We start from the raw sequence: 16,550 nt of genomic DNA, 5'->3' as shown, positions 1-16,550 counted from the left end.
ACAGAATACACTGAATAATAACTCAGGCTGTAATGGACATGATTCAACCAAAACTCTTTAGTCATACATTCGAGGCCTCGCAATAGGGCCCTGCCAACCCTCTCAGTTTTCTCTCACTGATAGCCATCACACATCCTCCAATCCAGAATATCCAGACATCTCAACTCTTCTCCACACCTGCCCTTCTTCATGACTTTCTCACTTTAGGGCCTTAGTAAACACTCCCCATAATTCCCTTTGCCTGGATACTGGTCCTCTTATATCTCTCACTTGAAACCCTGCCCATCCTTCAAAGTACAGCCCTTTGTTCCTAAATCATTCCATATTTCTTTTCAGATGGAAGAAATTATTTCTTCTTTTCAACTCTCATGATAATTTTATATTTTTCTCTTATCATATTGTTATTCTTGCTTTGAGCTTTTAGTTATATACATATGTCTTGCCTCCTAGGGTTGTAAGTTCCCTGAAGAAAAGGTTTCAGGCTAGTTCATCCCTAACCATCACGTAGAATATCCCTTTCACTCAATAAGCATCTGTGGAATGAATGAATGAATGAACCAATGAAAATGGCAGCATGGTCTAGACAGGGATTCTCAACCTTATTTGACCCAACACCTCCTTCTTATAAACCAGTATTTTATAATTCTTCTTTTATTATCTGGAAATGATTACATAATCTACCTGTACACATGAAGTTTAAGCAAGTCAAAATATCCTACTTATAAAGGAGAAATAAAAGAAGATGATTTCTAATAAAAAATAATATGAGTTTCTACATACAAAGGCTTAGTTACAACTACAATAGAAGAACACAATGACACTGTCTTATGTTTGTGCTTTCTTATAATGAATAAATTCAGTTTTAAGAGATCATTCAACTCTTCCCTGTATATTTGACATTTTTAAAGATGCGCCATATAAGTCCAGTTATGGTGAACATGTTAGCTATACATGAAACTGATGGAGTAGTGCCCTGTTGGTGACTCAAATATGAAAAGCATCACAGGGGAGTGGTTTTCCAAAGTGATGACCAACTCTTGATGAGGATTCAACAGAACAAAGCACATCTTTCTCTCTGTTTAGCTGCATTTCTGGAAAACTCACTACTATGAATATTGTAGAGAATCACTTTTTTATAGATAAAGTAGAGTTAGGTTTTAGATTCAGATAATTATAAACAGGTTTTTCATCTATGTGAATGTGTGATAAGACATTTAAAGTCACATGGCACAGGAAACATTTGTGTTGTGTGCGAATGTCCTGTACACTGCAGAGTGGCTAGCATCCTTGCCCCTAGTAAATTCCTACATCACCACCCCCTTCCCCAAAAGTCCTGACCACCCAAAATGCCTACATTAAGTTCCAAAGCAGCCCCTTCTGGGGATAGCACCAGTCAAGCGGAGAATCTCTGGAGTAAAAAGAAACAAAACAAGTTTAGGAGTTATAAATGTGAATTTGAATTCAATTCTTGCTACTCATAGTAGCCTCGGGCAAGCCACTCACCCTACTTGTACCTTAGATGACTCATCTGTAAAAAGGGGGTAATAAACAGATAATCAACAAGCACCTACTGCATAGCACAAGGAACTCTACTCCATATCCTGTAACAACCTGTATGGGAAAAGAATCTGAAAAAGAATGGATGTATGTATAACGGAATCACTTTGCTGTACACCTGAAACTAACACAATATTGTAAATCAACTATCCTCCAATATAAAATAAAAACTAAATTTAAAAAAAAAAAAACCTCCAAGAATTGTTGGGTGTCGAATGAGACAGAATCCACTAAAACCTGCTATAGACGGTCCTGCTTATAGGCTAGTCATCTTGTGAGAGTCCCATGTACTGTTTCAATGGCTCGCAGGATGACAGGGGTGTCCCAGGTCCCAGCATCCTGCTCTGCAATGCCTTCATCTTCCTACCTGTCTCCCTCCCTAGGACCAGTGTCCTTTGCTCCACCTCAGCTGTTCTCCCCAAGTCCACTCAAAATATCTAGTTAGAAATAAAGGAAGAACAGTCCTGTTTCTGAAGAGACACGAATAAGGTGATACCTGGTTTTCACTGAAGAATAAATTATTAAATCAGCCATGAAATGTAAGTGCAGCCATTACAGTTAAAAGATCATTACCCCTCTATTATGAGGGACAATATTCAATCCTGGGCCACTCTCCCTCTCCCCTGCGATGCCCTAGTTTTTCTGTGTACATTTGCTGAGTCATAATCACTAAGTCATTTTATTTTCTGTGCAATAAGTAATACTGAGCGCCTACGATGTGGACATCATGTGCTAACCAGATAGGTAACAGTGATGAACAAAAAGATACAGCCTTGTTCATATGTGCGTTGACAGACGTGTTCAATAAATATTTCCTGAGGGAAAAATGAACACACACACATCTTTCTCCTTTAGACATTTGTGCATTTAGAAATACGTTTTTCTCTTCCCTGACTCGTTTACCTGGTCCTCTCCAACTCACTCCTCCACTGCCAAGTCAGTGTGCCCTTTTCTGTGAAAACCCCTGACTATTCCAGGCAAAGCTCGGTCTCCATCCCCTGAGTACCGACAACTCCATTCACACCTGTGTCTCAGCAGCTGTCAGTTCATTTTGTGAGTCTGGTTTCACCACCAGACTGTGAACACCTCAGGGGCAAGGACACATCTTCTTCATCTTTGAATTCTCAGGAAACAGATATTTAAGTGGTGTAAAACAGGCATCCGATATGCTCTTGCCTGACCATGTACTGGTTACACTGCCAACATTCTAACCACAAGACAGTCCCAGTTGTAACTCCACCCCTTTTATCTTCACTCAGGAAAGCTCATTAAGATGAAAGTGAATAATGGTGACAGTCAGACAGGGATAATATTCAATCTGCTCTAATACATATAAAAGGAAATCATTTATAAACTTTGATATTACTATGGTCTGAAATGTTTTTATCCCCTCAAATTTCATATGCTGAAATTCTAACCCTCAAGGTGATGGTATTAGGAGGTGGGGCCTTTGAGAGCTTATTAGGTCATGAGGGTGGAGCCCTTACACATGGGATTAGTGCCCTTATAAAAGAGGCCCTAGTAAGCATCCTCCCCCTCTCCCCCTTGCATAATAAGAGGACAAAGAAAAAGGCACCATCTATGAGGAAGTGGGCTCTCACCAGACACCAAATCCTGGGGCTATGATCCTGGACTTTCCAGCCTCTAGGACTGTGAAATAAACATTTGCTGTTTATAAGCCACCTAGTTTATAGTATTTTTGTTATAGCAGCCCAAACACACTAAGAAAGGTGTGATATATTACAAGCGTTAAGTACTCTGGGTGAGACTACCTGGGTTTGAATCTCAGCTCTGCCACTTGAGAGCTGTGTAATTAATTATTTGGACCTCAGTTTTCTCATCTGTAAAATGGTGATGATAATAGCATTTACTTCATAGAATTGCTATAATGTACTTAGAATGGTGCAAATAATAGTGCCACATCAGTGTTGGCTAAACTAAATGAACAAGCAAAATCCATCTGTGATTGTGGCAACAAGATGTTGCATTATCTGGAAAAGTTGATAGAGACCACTGCCCTCTATCCTGAGAAACAGACTCATCTTTAGGCTCCTGCAGTATTTACGATTTTTTTAAATTTACTTATTTATTTATTTATTTATTTTTGGCTGTGTTGGGTCTTCATTGCCACGCGCGGGCTTTCTCTAGTTGCAGTGAGCGGGGGCTACTCTTTGTTGTGGTGCGTGGGCTTCTCATTGCAGTGGCTTCTCTTTGTTGTGGAGCATGGGCTCTAGGTGCATGGCTTCAGTAGTTGCGGCACATGGGCTCAGTAGTTGTGATGCACAGTCTTAGTTGCTCTGCGGCATGTGTGATCTTCCCAGACCAGGGCTCAAACCCATGTCCCCTGCATTGGCAGGCAGATTCTTAACCACTGAGTCACCAGGGAAGTCCCAATATTTCTGATTTTTTAATGGCACAAATTATAATAATTCTATGGAATAAAATTATAAGTGAGGAGAGAAGAAAGCTAGTGAACTTCCTCTTTCCCTGGAAAGACATAGGATTCGGGGTTGGAAGGTCTGATCTGAGTCTCCAGCCAAGTCGGGAACACTCCCAGAATCTCAGTTTCCTTATTTGTGAAATGAAGATGACATCACTCCTGCCTTGGTGTCCACTGGTCTGATTTGAGGACCTAGTAACATACTGACATGAAACCATTTCTACTCCTACTGCTACTGCTAGCTCCTACTATTACTAGTGACAATGAGTTCATTTATGACATATTCTGCATTCTCACTGATCGTTTTGACATATTAGCAATACCTAGATATCTGAACATATGAACAGCTTTTGATATTGATTTATTTCCTGCAACATACTAATAATAAAATTTACTCACATAAGGGTTGGGATCAAGAACTCTTTGAAATTCAAGACAAGGTGTAAATTGCTGCAAAGGGTCTCTTTAATTGGGATCAAAACGCTTCTGACAGCTTTTGGATTTTTAAAATTGTAGCTATTGTCACGTTCTGCTAATGTTTTTTTTTTCTTGGTTTTGAAAAAAATAGTGCAGCCAAGCTTGAGCAGGAATACTTTAGACACACGTTAAACAACTAAAATTTGTCATTCCAAATGACAAAGACCTAGTTTTCCATTTCTTTGATATGTAAGACAAAACACTTCACTTAGACTCTTATCCTGCATAATTCAGCCAGTCCCCTGCTGTGCAACGACAAAGGTTCAGTAAACTGTTCCTGTTCATAATCTCCAATGGAGGTTTTGAAAAACCTCCATTTATCTGAAGATAAATCACATCGATAGGGTTGACTTTAAGGGAGAAACAGACTGTTAAACTAGTCTGGGGAATCAACTTTGGTGATTCCCCAAAGATGTGACTTTGGTCAACATCTCACCTTCTACTTGACTTCCTTCCAAAATATCCCCATAATATGACTGTTGCTTGAAACCTCCTACGGCTGGTGAACTCCCCTGCACAGAAGGTGGTCCATCTACATGCTGAACAGCTCTGACTTGCAGGAAATTTTTCTTCCTCATAAACTGAAACTGCTTCCTAGAAACTTCTATCACCTGGTCTCGGTTCCATCCCTTGAGTCACACAGAACTTTTTCTAGACAACTCTTTGGAGACATGAACGCTATTAATATGGAGTGCCTTACTCTCACCCTCCTCTCTACTTCCGGCTTAAACGTCGATTCTCTCCACCAGTTTTCCCCAGGCTTGTGTTGAGACAAATTAACAAGCTAGGGTAGCAGAAGCCCAATGATACAGGGCCTAAGGTTAATTAAACAGAACTGGAGCAGACAAAGCCAGACAGAAAACACTTAACTCTGCCTTCATCCCGATTCTCCACTAGGAGATGACATTTGTTTTCAACAAAGCCAAATGGCTTCGAGCTGAAACAATGACTGTACTGCTGCTCTCTTTGTGTCCAGATAAAGAATCAAAACATCACATTATAAGGTTTGGTGGTATCTTTCTTTGGGGCCAGATTAGCCATCCTTGAGTGAGGATTTAGAGAAAGGTAAAGAATATAAACTACCTCTTCTCATTAGTTAAAGTTTGGTGATGAGAGCTGTTTGATGGCAGGGTACATGATGGAATAGCAAAGCCAAAAACATGGCCCTAGACAAAATAAAATATCTGATACTCTGCTTTACTCCAGTCCCTTTGGTGATGCCAGTGTCATGTGATGGGCAGGCATGGACTTGGGAAGAGACTAGAGATGATGACGTATATTGGGCATATAAATCCTTGTGAAAGCATCTCTCAGTTAGGCTTGATCCACGCTCCTTGGATCCCTACCGTGAAGGATGCTAAGGGGTCAATGATATCCTCCAAGTTTCTACAAGCCCAAAGCTCTCTGCCTCCTGTGTGTTACCCAGGATCCCACGTGGCCACATCTGTGTTCAGAAGTGTTGGCCAAGCATAGTTTTCAGTCCCCCAACTGCCCTGGTCCCCTCATCAGGATATACTTTGATTCGATTGTATCTTTTCTAAAATGTGAGGTTCAGAACTGAGCACAGAACTCCAAACTATAGTCTGGCCAGTAAAAGGAAAATCTTCCCTAATTTTAGAAACCACACTTTTATTAAAGCAGAAGAGGATTACATTAGGCTCTTAATCTTGCTGCCTTCAAGCTCCTTGACTCCTGATGCTTGTGCCCTCATTCTAAACTCCCTTTACCAAGGCATCCCCAGGTAGGTCCACCTTTCCTATAACATAGAGGTCAATTGCTTTGATTTTTGACTCAGGTCAACTGGAGGCTACATCCCAGCTCTGCCTCCTACATGCTGGATGAACATGAGAAAGTCACTTACCCTAAGAGATAACAGACATTGTGGTTGGACTCATAAGCCAGACTGTTTAGGTTGTAATCCTGTCTCCACCACCTCCTACTTCCGGCAAGTTACATATCCTTTTCTCTCCTTAATATCTTCAACTATAAAATGGAGATAACACTATCTACTCATAGGGTTGTTGTAAGGCTTAAATGGATTGGTACTTCTAAAGGGCGTACAACAATGACTGGAACATACTATGTGCTTGACGTAGTACCTGTTATTATTACTCTCTCACAGGACCCTTTTGAGGACAAAACTGAATAATGTTTGCAAAGTGACTAATATGTACCTAGTACGTACTCAGCAAACGGTAATTATTACTACTAGATTTTTTTATTGTGGTAATATATACATAACATAAGATTTACCATTATAACCACTTTTTTTTTTTTTTTTTTTTTTTTTTTTTTTTTTTTTTTGGTGGTACGCGGGCCTCACTGTTGTGGCCTCTCCCGTTGCGGAGCACAGGCTCCGGACGCGCAGGCCCAGCGGCCATGGCTCACGGGCCCAGCCGCTCCGCGGCATGTGAGATCCTCCCAGACCGGGGCACAAACCAGTGTCCCCTGCATCGGCAGGCGGATTCTCAACCACTGCACCACCAGGGAAGCCCCATTATAACCACTTTTAAGTGCACAGTTCAGTGGCATAAAGTACATTCATATTGTTGAGCAGCCATCACAGCCATCCATCACCAGCACTGTTTCCCTCTCCCCAGACTTTAACTCTGTACTCATTAAACACTAACTCTTTATCACCCCTCCCACCAGGCCCAGTCAACCACCATTCTACTTTCTGTCTCTGTGAAATCTGACTCCTCTAGATACCTCATTTAAGTGGAATCCTACTGAATTTGTCTATGTGTGACTGGCTTTTTTTTACTTTGCATAATGTCTTCCATGTTGTAGCATAGGTCAGAACTTCCTTTTTACTGCTTAATAATATTCCATTACACACACACACACACACACACACACACACACACACACACACCATATTTTGTCTATCCATTCATCCACAGATGGACAGTTGGGTTGCTTCTACCTTTTGGCCATTGTGAATAATGCTGCTATGAACATGGGTGTACAAATGTCTGTGCTATTATTACGAATAACTTTTCTTCAAGAAAATCCATTTTTTACTGTTAAATTATCATCCTACTACCCACTGGTGTCCTAATATGAGTCAGAACAAAGGCGAGAAAATTATAATGCAAAATGACAAGGTTAGGTAACTTGGCTAGTTGAGTATTGTTTATACAGTGCTTGACAAATTACCTGTGAAGTTCAAAGGAGGTGATCTAGGTGGAGGTGTGTTAGAAGCTATATAAAGCATTGAATGGAGTCCATTTGACTCTTGCTCTCTGGACAAAACAGATCAAAGGACAGAACGCTTTTCTGTTTTTCCGTTACCATCAATGAACAAGGCCTACAATGCAAGGCAAGTCCTGGGGATGAAGCTGGGAGCTAACTGCTGCCGGGAAGTTGATGAAAATACAAACCACTACTTCAGTGGGTTTAACAAACAGATCAGCCCTTACATTTCCTGATCATGCAGTGATAGATTTTTTTTCAAGATTGAAAACTCCATTTATTCTTTTTGATGACAGCAATTGCAAGGTGCCACAGGTTCAACTCAAGAGAGTCTGGATGCTTTGACCAAGTCAAATGACCCCCGTGCATCTCCCTCTAGGATGCATGTCATTAAAGTTGCCAGCACACAAAGAAATTTAACTTAAACTGTCACATTACCCACCGCTCTTCAAAGCACATCAATCTCCCTATTGCATTACCAGGACTGTGTGACACTTTTATCCCAATTACACTGTAAGAAACACAGTCACACTGTGTTGGTGCAGTCACACTGTGGCCAAGTCAGAGAAGAGCCTCCCTTTGATGGACAATCACAGTTGATCAAGTTTGTCAGTTGCTTTATCTGTTCTTATGCTTGTTTGATATCCCTGCCCAGGGAGTAGAGGCTTTTAAGGGCACATCGGTCAGTGGATTCAATTTCACCATGCCATGTTATTCTTTTACTTACCCCTGTCTTCTCATCAAAGATTTTGATTCCTCCAAAGGAGATGGTTAAAAAGATTTTCTGTTTGTGTTCTCCTTTGGAACGAGCGCCAGCAACAACGCCCTGTTGAAAGGAAGGATGTGGTTTTTACTTTAGTGTTTTCATTTGAAAATCCCCTCCGTCCCAAAGCAAAGGCATGTCAGATATCATGAACCAAAGCCACCAATCATGCACACTCCACTCCCTCCCCACTTCCATGCTGCCTTCCCTGACGGGCTTGCATTTTCTTGATGTTTTAGGGTAATACTTGTCCTCACTGCTCGAGAACTATAGAAATAGATATTTGAACATGTATTCATTGGATGAACCAAGATTTATAGAGTGCCTACTTTGTGCCTAGATGCTCAGTTCAGAATTCGAGACCCCAGAATAAACAGAATATGGTCCTCTTGTTCAAATCTTTGCTGGGTTTTGTATTAGATATGGTTTTAACCTTTTAAATAAAGATGAGTCATGGAATACATTCCTAAAGGTGATTTTAATTTTATACTTCTGGAAAAAGCTTTTATATGAATTAATTTTAGAGATCAGAAAGAAAAGAAGAAATATTGCCAGACTGCATGTGTCGATTTTGTTTGGAAAAATGTGATGGTCATATGCCTATAAGGTTTGCAGTTTTTACCCACACATTTTGTATGTTCTTCTACCATTTTTCCAATCATTCCTGTGCTTTCAAGGAAAGTACCTACCAAGTGCATTCCACTCTTCAAAAATCTGTTTCCCCACTTTTCCAAATTTTTTGTAAACTGAAGACATGTGTATGAGTCCATTAGAAGGCAGATGTCACAAAAGGTAGGTATGTTACTCTGTTCACTGCTCTCTTCCTCGGACCCAGGACAGTCCCTGGACTGTCGCTGAAGGTCAGGAGACACTCAAGAAATTATTGTTACATGAATGTGCTATCAAGAGTCCTCGTCAAAGTTGATATTATGCAAGTTAAGAGTAAAGACACTTGCTTTTAAAATCAGCCTCTGTGGTGGCCAATTACAGGCAAGCACAGGCTTCATATTAGGGCACAACTCAGAGGATGAGGACATTCAAGGGATTTACGCTCCAGGATTGTTGCAGACTCTGCATTAGATGTTTTGAGGCTTCCAGCCCCTTCATCCCTATTAGCCTCCACAGAGGGTGAGTAAGCCCAATTCTCAACAGTTATCATTCTGGACTTCTTCAGGAGTAGAAAAGTCTAAAATAATCATGATTTCATACTTCCAAGAGATAAAAGTCCTTTGTGCTGTTCTCAGAACAGCATTTTCTTGACCTCAGTCTCAGCAAACAGAGTGAGAGGTATGACCAGAAGGCAAGGAAAGGGCATTCTCTTGAGGTTGTGTGATTATCCTCCCTTTGGATACTGGAAATAGTCTGCGGAATGGAAACATCTGGATCATACTCCTGGCTGTGATCTTGGACAAATGACTTAACTCTCAACTCTACTTTCTCAAGTGTAAATACTTCTCTCTCAAGTTTGAGAGAATTAAATGAAAACTTATGGCAAGTACCTAGCACAACACCTGGTACACTGTAGAGATGTCATAAAAATTAACTTCTTCTAGTAAATGAATGACTGTCCCTTAGCGTTCGAGGTCCAGTTCCTGTTTGGTACCTAGCAGTAGGAAATTCACTCCCTCAGGAGTCTCCCATTCATTCTCAAGCACCTCTGACATGTGGATGTACAGAACGTTAAAGTGAGAGAAAACCTTGAAACTAATCAGTCCAAATTTCTCTACCAACAGATGAGAAAACTGATGTCTGAAAAGCTGGGTGGACAGTCCCAAGATGGTACAGAGAGCTGGTGAGAAAGCTGAGACCACAGGTCCACTCTCAAGACTCTTGGTGCAGGGGGCAGTAATTATTCCTTTTACGTGTGTCTTCTTTCTAGCGAGCCCAGATCTCTTTCCTGTAACCCTACCCAGTGTTCCTCTTTTGACCCTTCAGGGATGGTACTCACTGACATAAGATGACTGCCCTCTAAATAGTTAAAGAGAGTGACTCACCCCAAAGCGAAGTCTCCTGTCTCTTTAACACTTGCTCTTGTTCAAAGGTTTCTAGATACCTCAGCGTGCTGCTTGTTTTCCCATAAATTCACTGAGGGATGGTTTTAAGGACATGGGAGAAGGGTCAAAGTATGTCTTTGCAATCCCAGGGGTAGTTCTTATTTCTCTTCAATGTCACCTGATCAGAGATACGGCCTCTGACCCCTCCACTCTCCACACCAAACTGCATCCCATTCTTTCCCCCTGCATCGTTTTTCCTCGCCGTACCCACTGGCATATTGTATATTCATTTGTTGACTGTCTGCCTTTGCCCAACAGAACAAAAGCTCAACTGGGCACAGAACTTTGCTTTATTCATTCTACGCCAGTGTCGAGAACGGATCCTGGAATGAAGTGACTTTCCCCTCACTTGGGTAATGAACAAGCCAGGCTTTGAACCTATGAAAATCTGATTTGAAATCTGTGTTTCTGGCTGGATTTGGAGTAAAATAACTGATGCTTCCATCCCTACACAGCCTAACCTTCAACTTCACTATCCAGGCCTATGCAGAAGAGACAACAAGAAGTAGCGCCATCATAACGGAAGCCCCATTATAAATGGAAGCACTGGAATGACTGTGTCCAAAGGGCAGGGAGCCTCTCTTTCTTGTTTAAGTCCTCCCAACATGAAGACATCACAGCTCATGGTGGGGAGAGGCCTTGCACCTTTGGTCAAGAAGAGTAGCTTTAATGTCCCTATCTCCAAGATGGTCCTAACAACCCCTAGCTCTTAGAATTACCACATCAAACTCTGCTAATTCCCAGCACATAGTGATGCTGACCAAGTGGCTATCATAGAACTCCCCGGCCGAAGGTGGCTGCAGATAAAGAGGGATGGAAAGAGCCAGTGTGCACGTTTCAGAAGCACTTCTGCTTGGAGCTGCTGACGGTACAGCTTCCCAGGACAAATGCAAGAGACAAGGATGATCCACGTGGTGTGATCCTTGGGGAAATAAAACTCCAATTTTATCAGGCATGTTGAGAGACAGGACCCTGAGTTAAGCCCTGAAACACTGCATGAAGTCCAAGCAAGCCTGCCACCAGACAGCACACTGCAGGGGCTCACCTCCCCACAGATGATTCAGTGCTGTTATGTAGAACTGAGGAAGGGCCAAGGGACAGGGATGGCTGGGGAATCCGAAGATATGGATGTAGGTGTCTTTGGGGGTTTCTGTGCCTAATATTAGCCACCTGACCTACAAAGTCATTGTTGGCAAAACCTGGAAATGAAGGAGTCAGATGTTTTCTTGGGTCCCTACCAAATGGTAGGAGTTCTCTTACACGTCATGTAATTCAGCCCATCCCACATTCCTGGGAAGGAAAAATTATCTCCCTTACTTTACAAATGACCAAACATAAGATCGGGGGGCCAAGCGAACACCCCAAACCTCAAGGAACTAAGAAGACATATAGAGGGAATTCAAACAGTGACCTTTCGAATTCCAGTGTTAGGGTTCCTTCTACTATAACCCTCTGGAAGGGCTCTTTGGGGAGGCATGGATGAAAAAAAGGTGGAACCACCAGCTTCCAAACTCAGTAATGAAGGAGAACTCTAAAATGAGAATACTTCTTACTTCCTAAGAGTGACGCGTGCACGTACCGCACCTAGCATGGGGTGCAGCGTGCAAGGAGAGCTCAGCAAATGACTGTGACCATCACCTCTAATACTAATACTGATTCTATGAAGCAATGCCATGTGCTGGGCACTGTATGGAATGACTGATGCAGGTGTCCCTAAGGGAGTCACACAGAGGCAGCATCTTGCTGGAGGATTTTATACACAGGGAAGGGGTCAGGCACGCCAGGCAGGGTTGATAGCCTGCCCTGTCCAGCTCAGGGGTTGCCGTGAGAATCCAATAAGATGATGCACAGGAAAGGACTCTGAGAAACCTCACCCAGCAGGGTGTATGCACATGATGGGATGACTCTGATCTCCAGGGAACACGTCAAGCAGGTGTGCAACCCGAATAGCTGAAAACCTAGAATGCTATTCCAGAAAGCTCCATGAACTAAACCTGGTCTCCAATCTCAGCCTTACTGGTTATCAGTTGTAGATCTTTGGGGGAAAATGCATCCTAAGTTTCACTTTTCCGAGGTAAGAAGGAGAATACAAATATCCTCCTCTGCCTTGCTTTGTGTCCAGAGACTGGCCCCTGTGGTCTGCATTGCCAGGTCCTCTGAGCTTCTTGCCCTCTGGATTCCACCCAGGAAGGCACAGACAGGAGATCAGAGGGTGGAAGGAGAGAGGTCAGGGTATTTCATCCAGCCTCCTTCCCATGCTTGTTCTACAATCTCCAGGAGTAGCTTATTTTTGCTTGGCGAGGGAAGGGACTTTATCCTCAATCTCACCCTCCCTGGATTCCAGTAAATAGATCTCATCCTAGGATGGTAACAGCTTCCCACTGTTTTTAGTTTCCAGTGCCTCACCAGCTCTTGTTTGCTGCTTTAACTTTGCCTAACCTTTGTATGTCACTCTTGCATTAAAGTATCCTCATCTGACCTAGTCAGGCTGGGTGTTTCTTACAGAACCCTGACTAATAGATTTACTTAGGGCTCTGGAATCAGCCCATCTCTCCCATAGCTTCAACCACCACCATTTTGCCCGATACCTCTGAAAGTTGACTGCTTTGGAAGTCAGTGATGTGGGGCTATGTAGCTTACTGGTAGGAGCTTAAACTCTAGTTGGGGAACCAGGATAGATTCAACGCAGATACGAAACAGAATAGAACGAAGCACTAAACTATATCTTATCAAACACTGGGCATCTGGAGATACAGGCTTCAATTCTGGGCTTATCCCAGATTAAATGAAGGTTCTGAGGCAAATCCTCTAACTTCCGTGAGCTGCAGATTTCTTCTTTGCAAAACAAGGAGGCTAATAGCTACCTCATAAGAGCGAAAGAGATAATATATGTAAAAGTGCATTATTGACTAAATTAAAATACGATAACAGTGAGGCTTCGCTGGTGGACAGGCAATGGCTCACTCATACTCACATTATGAATCCCCTCTTAAATCTCTACAATCCAAGAGAAAACTCTCTAAAACAGGAAGAGGCACCAGCTTCAGAGAGCCTAGCAAAGAAAAACAGATTAAAAAAAAAAATTTCTCCTATGGCCTGACATGATCAAGTGGGCCTTTTGCAAGGCTAACAGGTATTTTGTACTTCTTTGTCTTTCCTTCCCGGGCAAGTGGCCAAATAGAGAATCGATCATTTATGTTTCTGTGTTTCTTAAAGAAACATTACTGGGAGCAGAAATGTCAACATTCTTCTCTGCAACTTGCAAATAATGGAAGACAATTGTCTGGGAACCAAGAACCGTCAACAAGTTCAGAGCATGTGACAAGAGCGTGTTATGGTTGGACCAACTCTCCAGGGCTTTGGGGACCTCACAGTTATAAGGGGTGACAGACAGGGTACTTCGCTGCAGGTAACCCCCCCCCCCCACACACACACACACACACACACGCAAGGTCGGCAATCCTGGCCAGGCCTGGTACAGCTAGCCTGGCCCAGTGTTAATCCAGAGGGAGAACTTCAGGGCACACAGGCCAACTCCTGTCTCACATACACTGAGACCTCCATGCTTCTATGAAGGCAGCTGTCAGTGAGGTGCTCTGTGAGTCTGGTGAACGCTATCTACCAGGATGCTGGGGGAAGAGGCACCAGCCTGCCTCTTTCTTGTTCTCAGCAGACTTGTGGCTCTGGGTGAGAACCAGGCCACTGGAGAGTTTCTTTATGTCTTTCCATTAATATTTGTCAAAAGCAAACCTCCATTTGCCTGGCCTCATACTCAGTAAGGAGCAACTTCAGCAAGAATCAAGATCCAGGCCTTTATCCCCATTCTTGACTAGGGTCTCCTTGGCTCAGTCTTTCTGGGCTGTCTCTCTGCAATCTACCCGCTGTTAGAGAGGCTGCGTTCTGGTCTGATCTCATGCGTGAATCACAGTCCTGCTCTGGGTCAGAGCAGGGGTCAGGGTGGGTGAACACGGAGCACTGCAGTTATACAACTACCCCACAAACCACGTGGAACGGCCTGTCTCTTTCAAGGATGCCCTGTGGCTGTGTGTCTACGTCACATCCTCCAGACCAGCATTTATCAGTCATGAAGCTGGAATTTAGAATTCTTCCTGTTGGACTCCTTTGTGTATTTATCACTCAGACTTGAACTTGGCAGAAGAAGGGGGCTCATTACAGGACTGTCCTAAAATCTTATAACATTGCTTAATTATTACTATTATTTTAAAATATTTATTTATTTGGTTGCATCAGGTCTTAGTTGCAGCATGCGAACTCTTAGTTGCGGCATGCACCTGGGATCTAGTTCCCTGACCGGGGATCAAACCCACGCCCCCTGCGTTGGGAGCGTGGAGTCTTATCCACTGCACCACCAGGGAAGTCCTGCTTAATTATTTTTTATAAAAGGATACATTAACCTCTTTCAAGGAGACAATCTGTGAACTCATGATTTTAATGTCTTTTATACCTTTTTCTAGTATGCCTTGTAGTAGATTCATAACTATTAAAATAAAGTTTGCTGTGTAACAGCTAAAAAAATAAAAATAAAAAAAATAAAAGTAATGATACACAGTTTAGAAAATTAAAGAGTTTTTAAAAAGAATGATTCCGGGCTTCCCTGGTGGTGCAGTGGTTGAGAGTCTGCCTGCTGATGCAGGGGACACGGGTTCGTGCCCCGGTCTGGGAGGATCCCACATGCTGCGGAGCGGCTGGGCCCGTGAGCCATGGCCGCTGAGCCTGCGTGTCCAGAGCCTGTGCTCCACAACAGGAGAGGCCACAACAGTGAGAAGTCCGTGTACAGCAAAAAAAAAAAAAAAAAAGAATGATTCCTACAGCTATGCTACAGGGAGTCTTAGCATCTGATATACATGTTAAATTGTTGAGAAAATGTGTACAGTATAAAAAAAATTAATACTTGTGCTTTATTAAGCATCTATCAAAGAAAAGGCAATGTAGAGGGTGTTTTATAGATATTGTCTCATTTAATATTAGTAGGCACTTGGCCAGCCTTCTTTTCTTTTTTCTTTCCTTTTCTTTTCTTCCCTTTTTCTTACATTAAAAAAAATTACATTGGCCAAGTTGTATCCTCAGGGACTATTAGAAGATAAGGAAAGAAACGCTCATAATATATTATTAGGGAGAAAGAAAACAAGATATGAAACTATAAATAGTAATTCCAATTACACTACATATGTGTATGATTCATATACATATACACAAATGTTTATAAAAATACAAAGAGAGAGTGTTAGTTACACACAAAAATGCTGATACTGGTTTTTCTTTTTGTGGTGGGATTGTGGATAAGTTTAATTTTCCATCACACTCTTCTGTACTTTCAAAATTTTTACAAAGAGAATTTTTTGAATTATATAATCAGGAAAATAATTAAACTATAGGTCTTAAATGCATAAGATAGCTTGTAAACCTCTTGCTAAATCATCTGTTTTTCTAATATTTTATATTACTTTTTTAAAAAAGAGACATAAACTACATGGAGGCCAGAATCTGGGAACAAACAATGTTCAATTTTGTATGTTTTTAAAGGCTATTTAATAACATAATTTTCTTATTTTTCATATTAAAATTTTTCTCAATTTCTTTCTTAGTTTTCTCAATGAAAAGCCTTCTTTTTTTTTTTTTTTTTTGTGGTACGCGGGCCTCTCACTGTTGTGGCCTCTCCCGTTGCGGAGCACAGGCTCTGGACACGCAGGCTCAGCGGCCATGGCTCACGGGCCCAGCCGCTCCGCGGCACGTGGGATGGCACAAACCCGTGTCCCCTGCACCGGCAGGCGGATTCTCAAACACTGCGCCACCAGGGAAGCCCGAAAAGCCTTCTTTAAAGCATTTAAAATCATCAATCTCTTTGTGATACCGCTAAATGTCAATATCTAGTCACATATCACTTTTTATAACATTTTCCCTTTAAAGTATTTGGGGGACATTAATAGAAATTTCAAGAATGAATAAAATCAGCTTTATTACTATATCATCTTTTACCATATTCATCATATGGTGAAACATATTAAATTTATTTTAAAATAAAGTAGAAAATTTATAAAATCTG

General features: G+C 41.9%; 1 protein-coding gene across 22 annotated transcripts in view; it reads right to left on the bottom strand.

Moving 5' to 3' along the window:
* The window catches only part of DAB1 (DAB adaptor protein 1), a 1,205,719-nt gene that overhangs the window by 131,005 nt on the left and 1,058,164 nt on the right, over nucleotides 1-16,550 (bottom strand). For all 22 annotated transcript variants that reach the window (XM_067006941.1, XM_067006927.1, XM_067006946.1 and 19 more), the window contains one exon: nucleotides 8,397-8,495. In XM_067006941.1, coding sequence (XP_066863042.1) covers nucleotides 8,397-8,495 — 99 coding nt within the window. The remainder of the gene's footprint in view (nucleotides 1-8,396; nucleotides 8,496-16,550) is intronic.

This window comes from Kogia breviceps, chromosome 1 (genome assembly GCF_026419965.1).
Source record: "Kogia breviceps isolate mKogBre1 chromosome 1, mKogBre1 haplotype 1, whole genome shotgun sequence".
Classification (NCBI taxonomy): domain Eukaryota; kingdom Metazoa; phylum Chordata; class Mammalia; order Artiodactyla; family Physeteridae; genus Kogia; species Kogia breviceps.
Note: the sequence above shows the minus strand (reverse complement) of the source record. Positions and strands in the feature narration are given on the sequence as shown.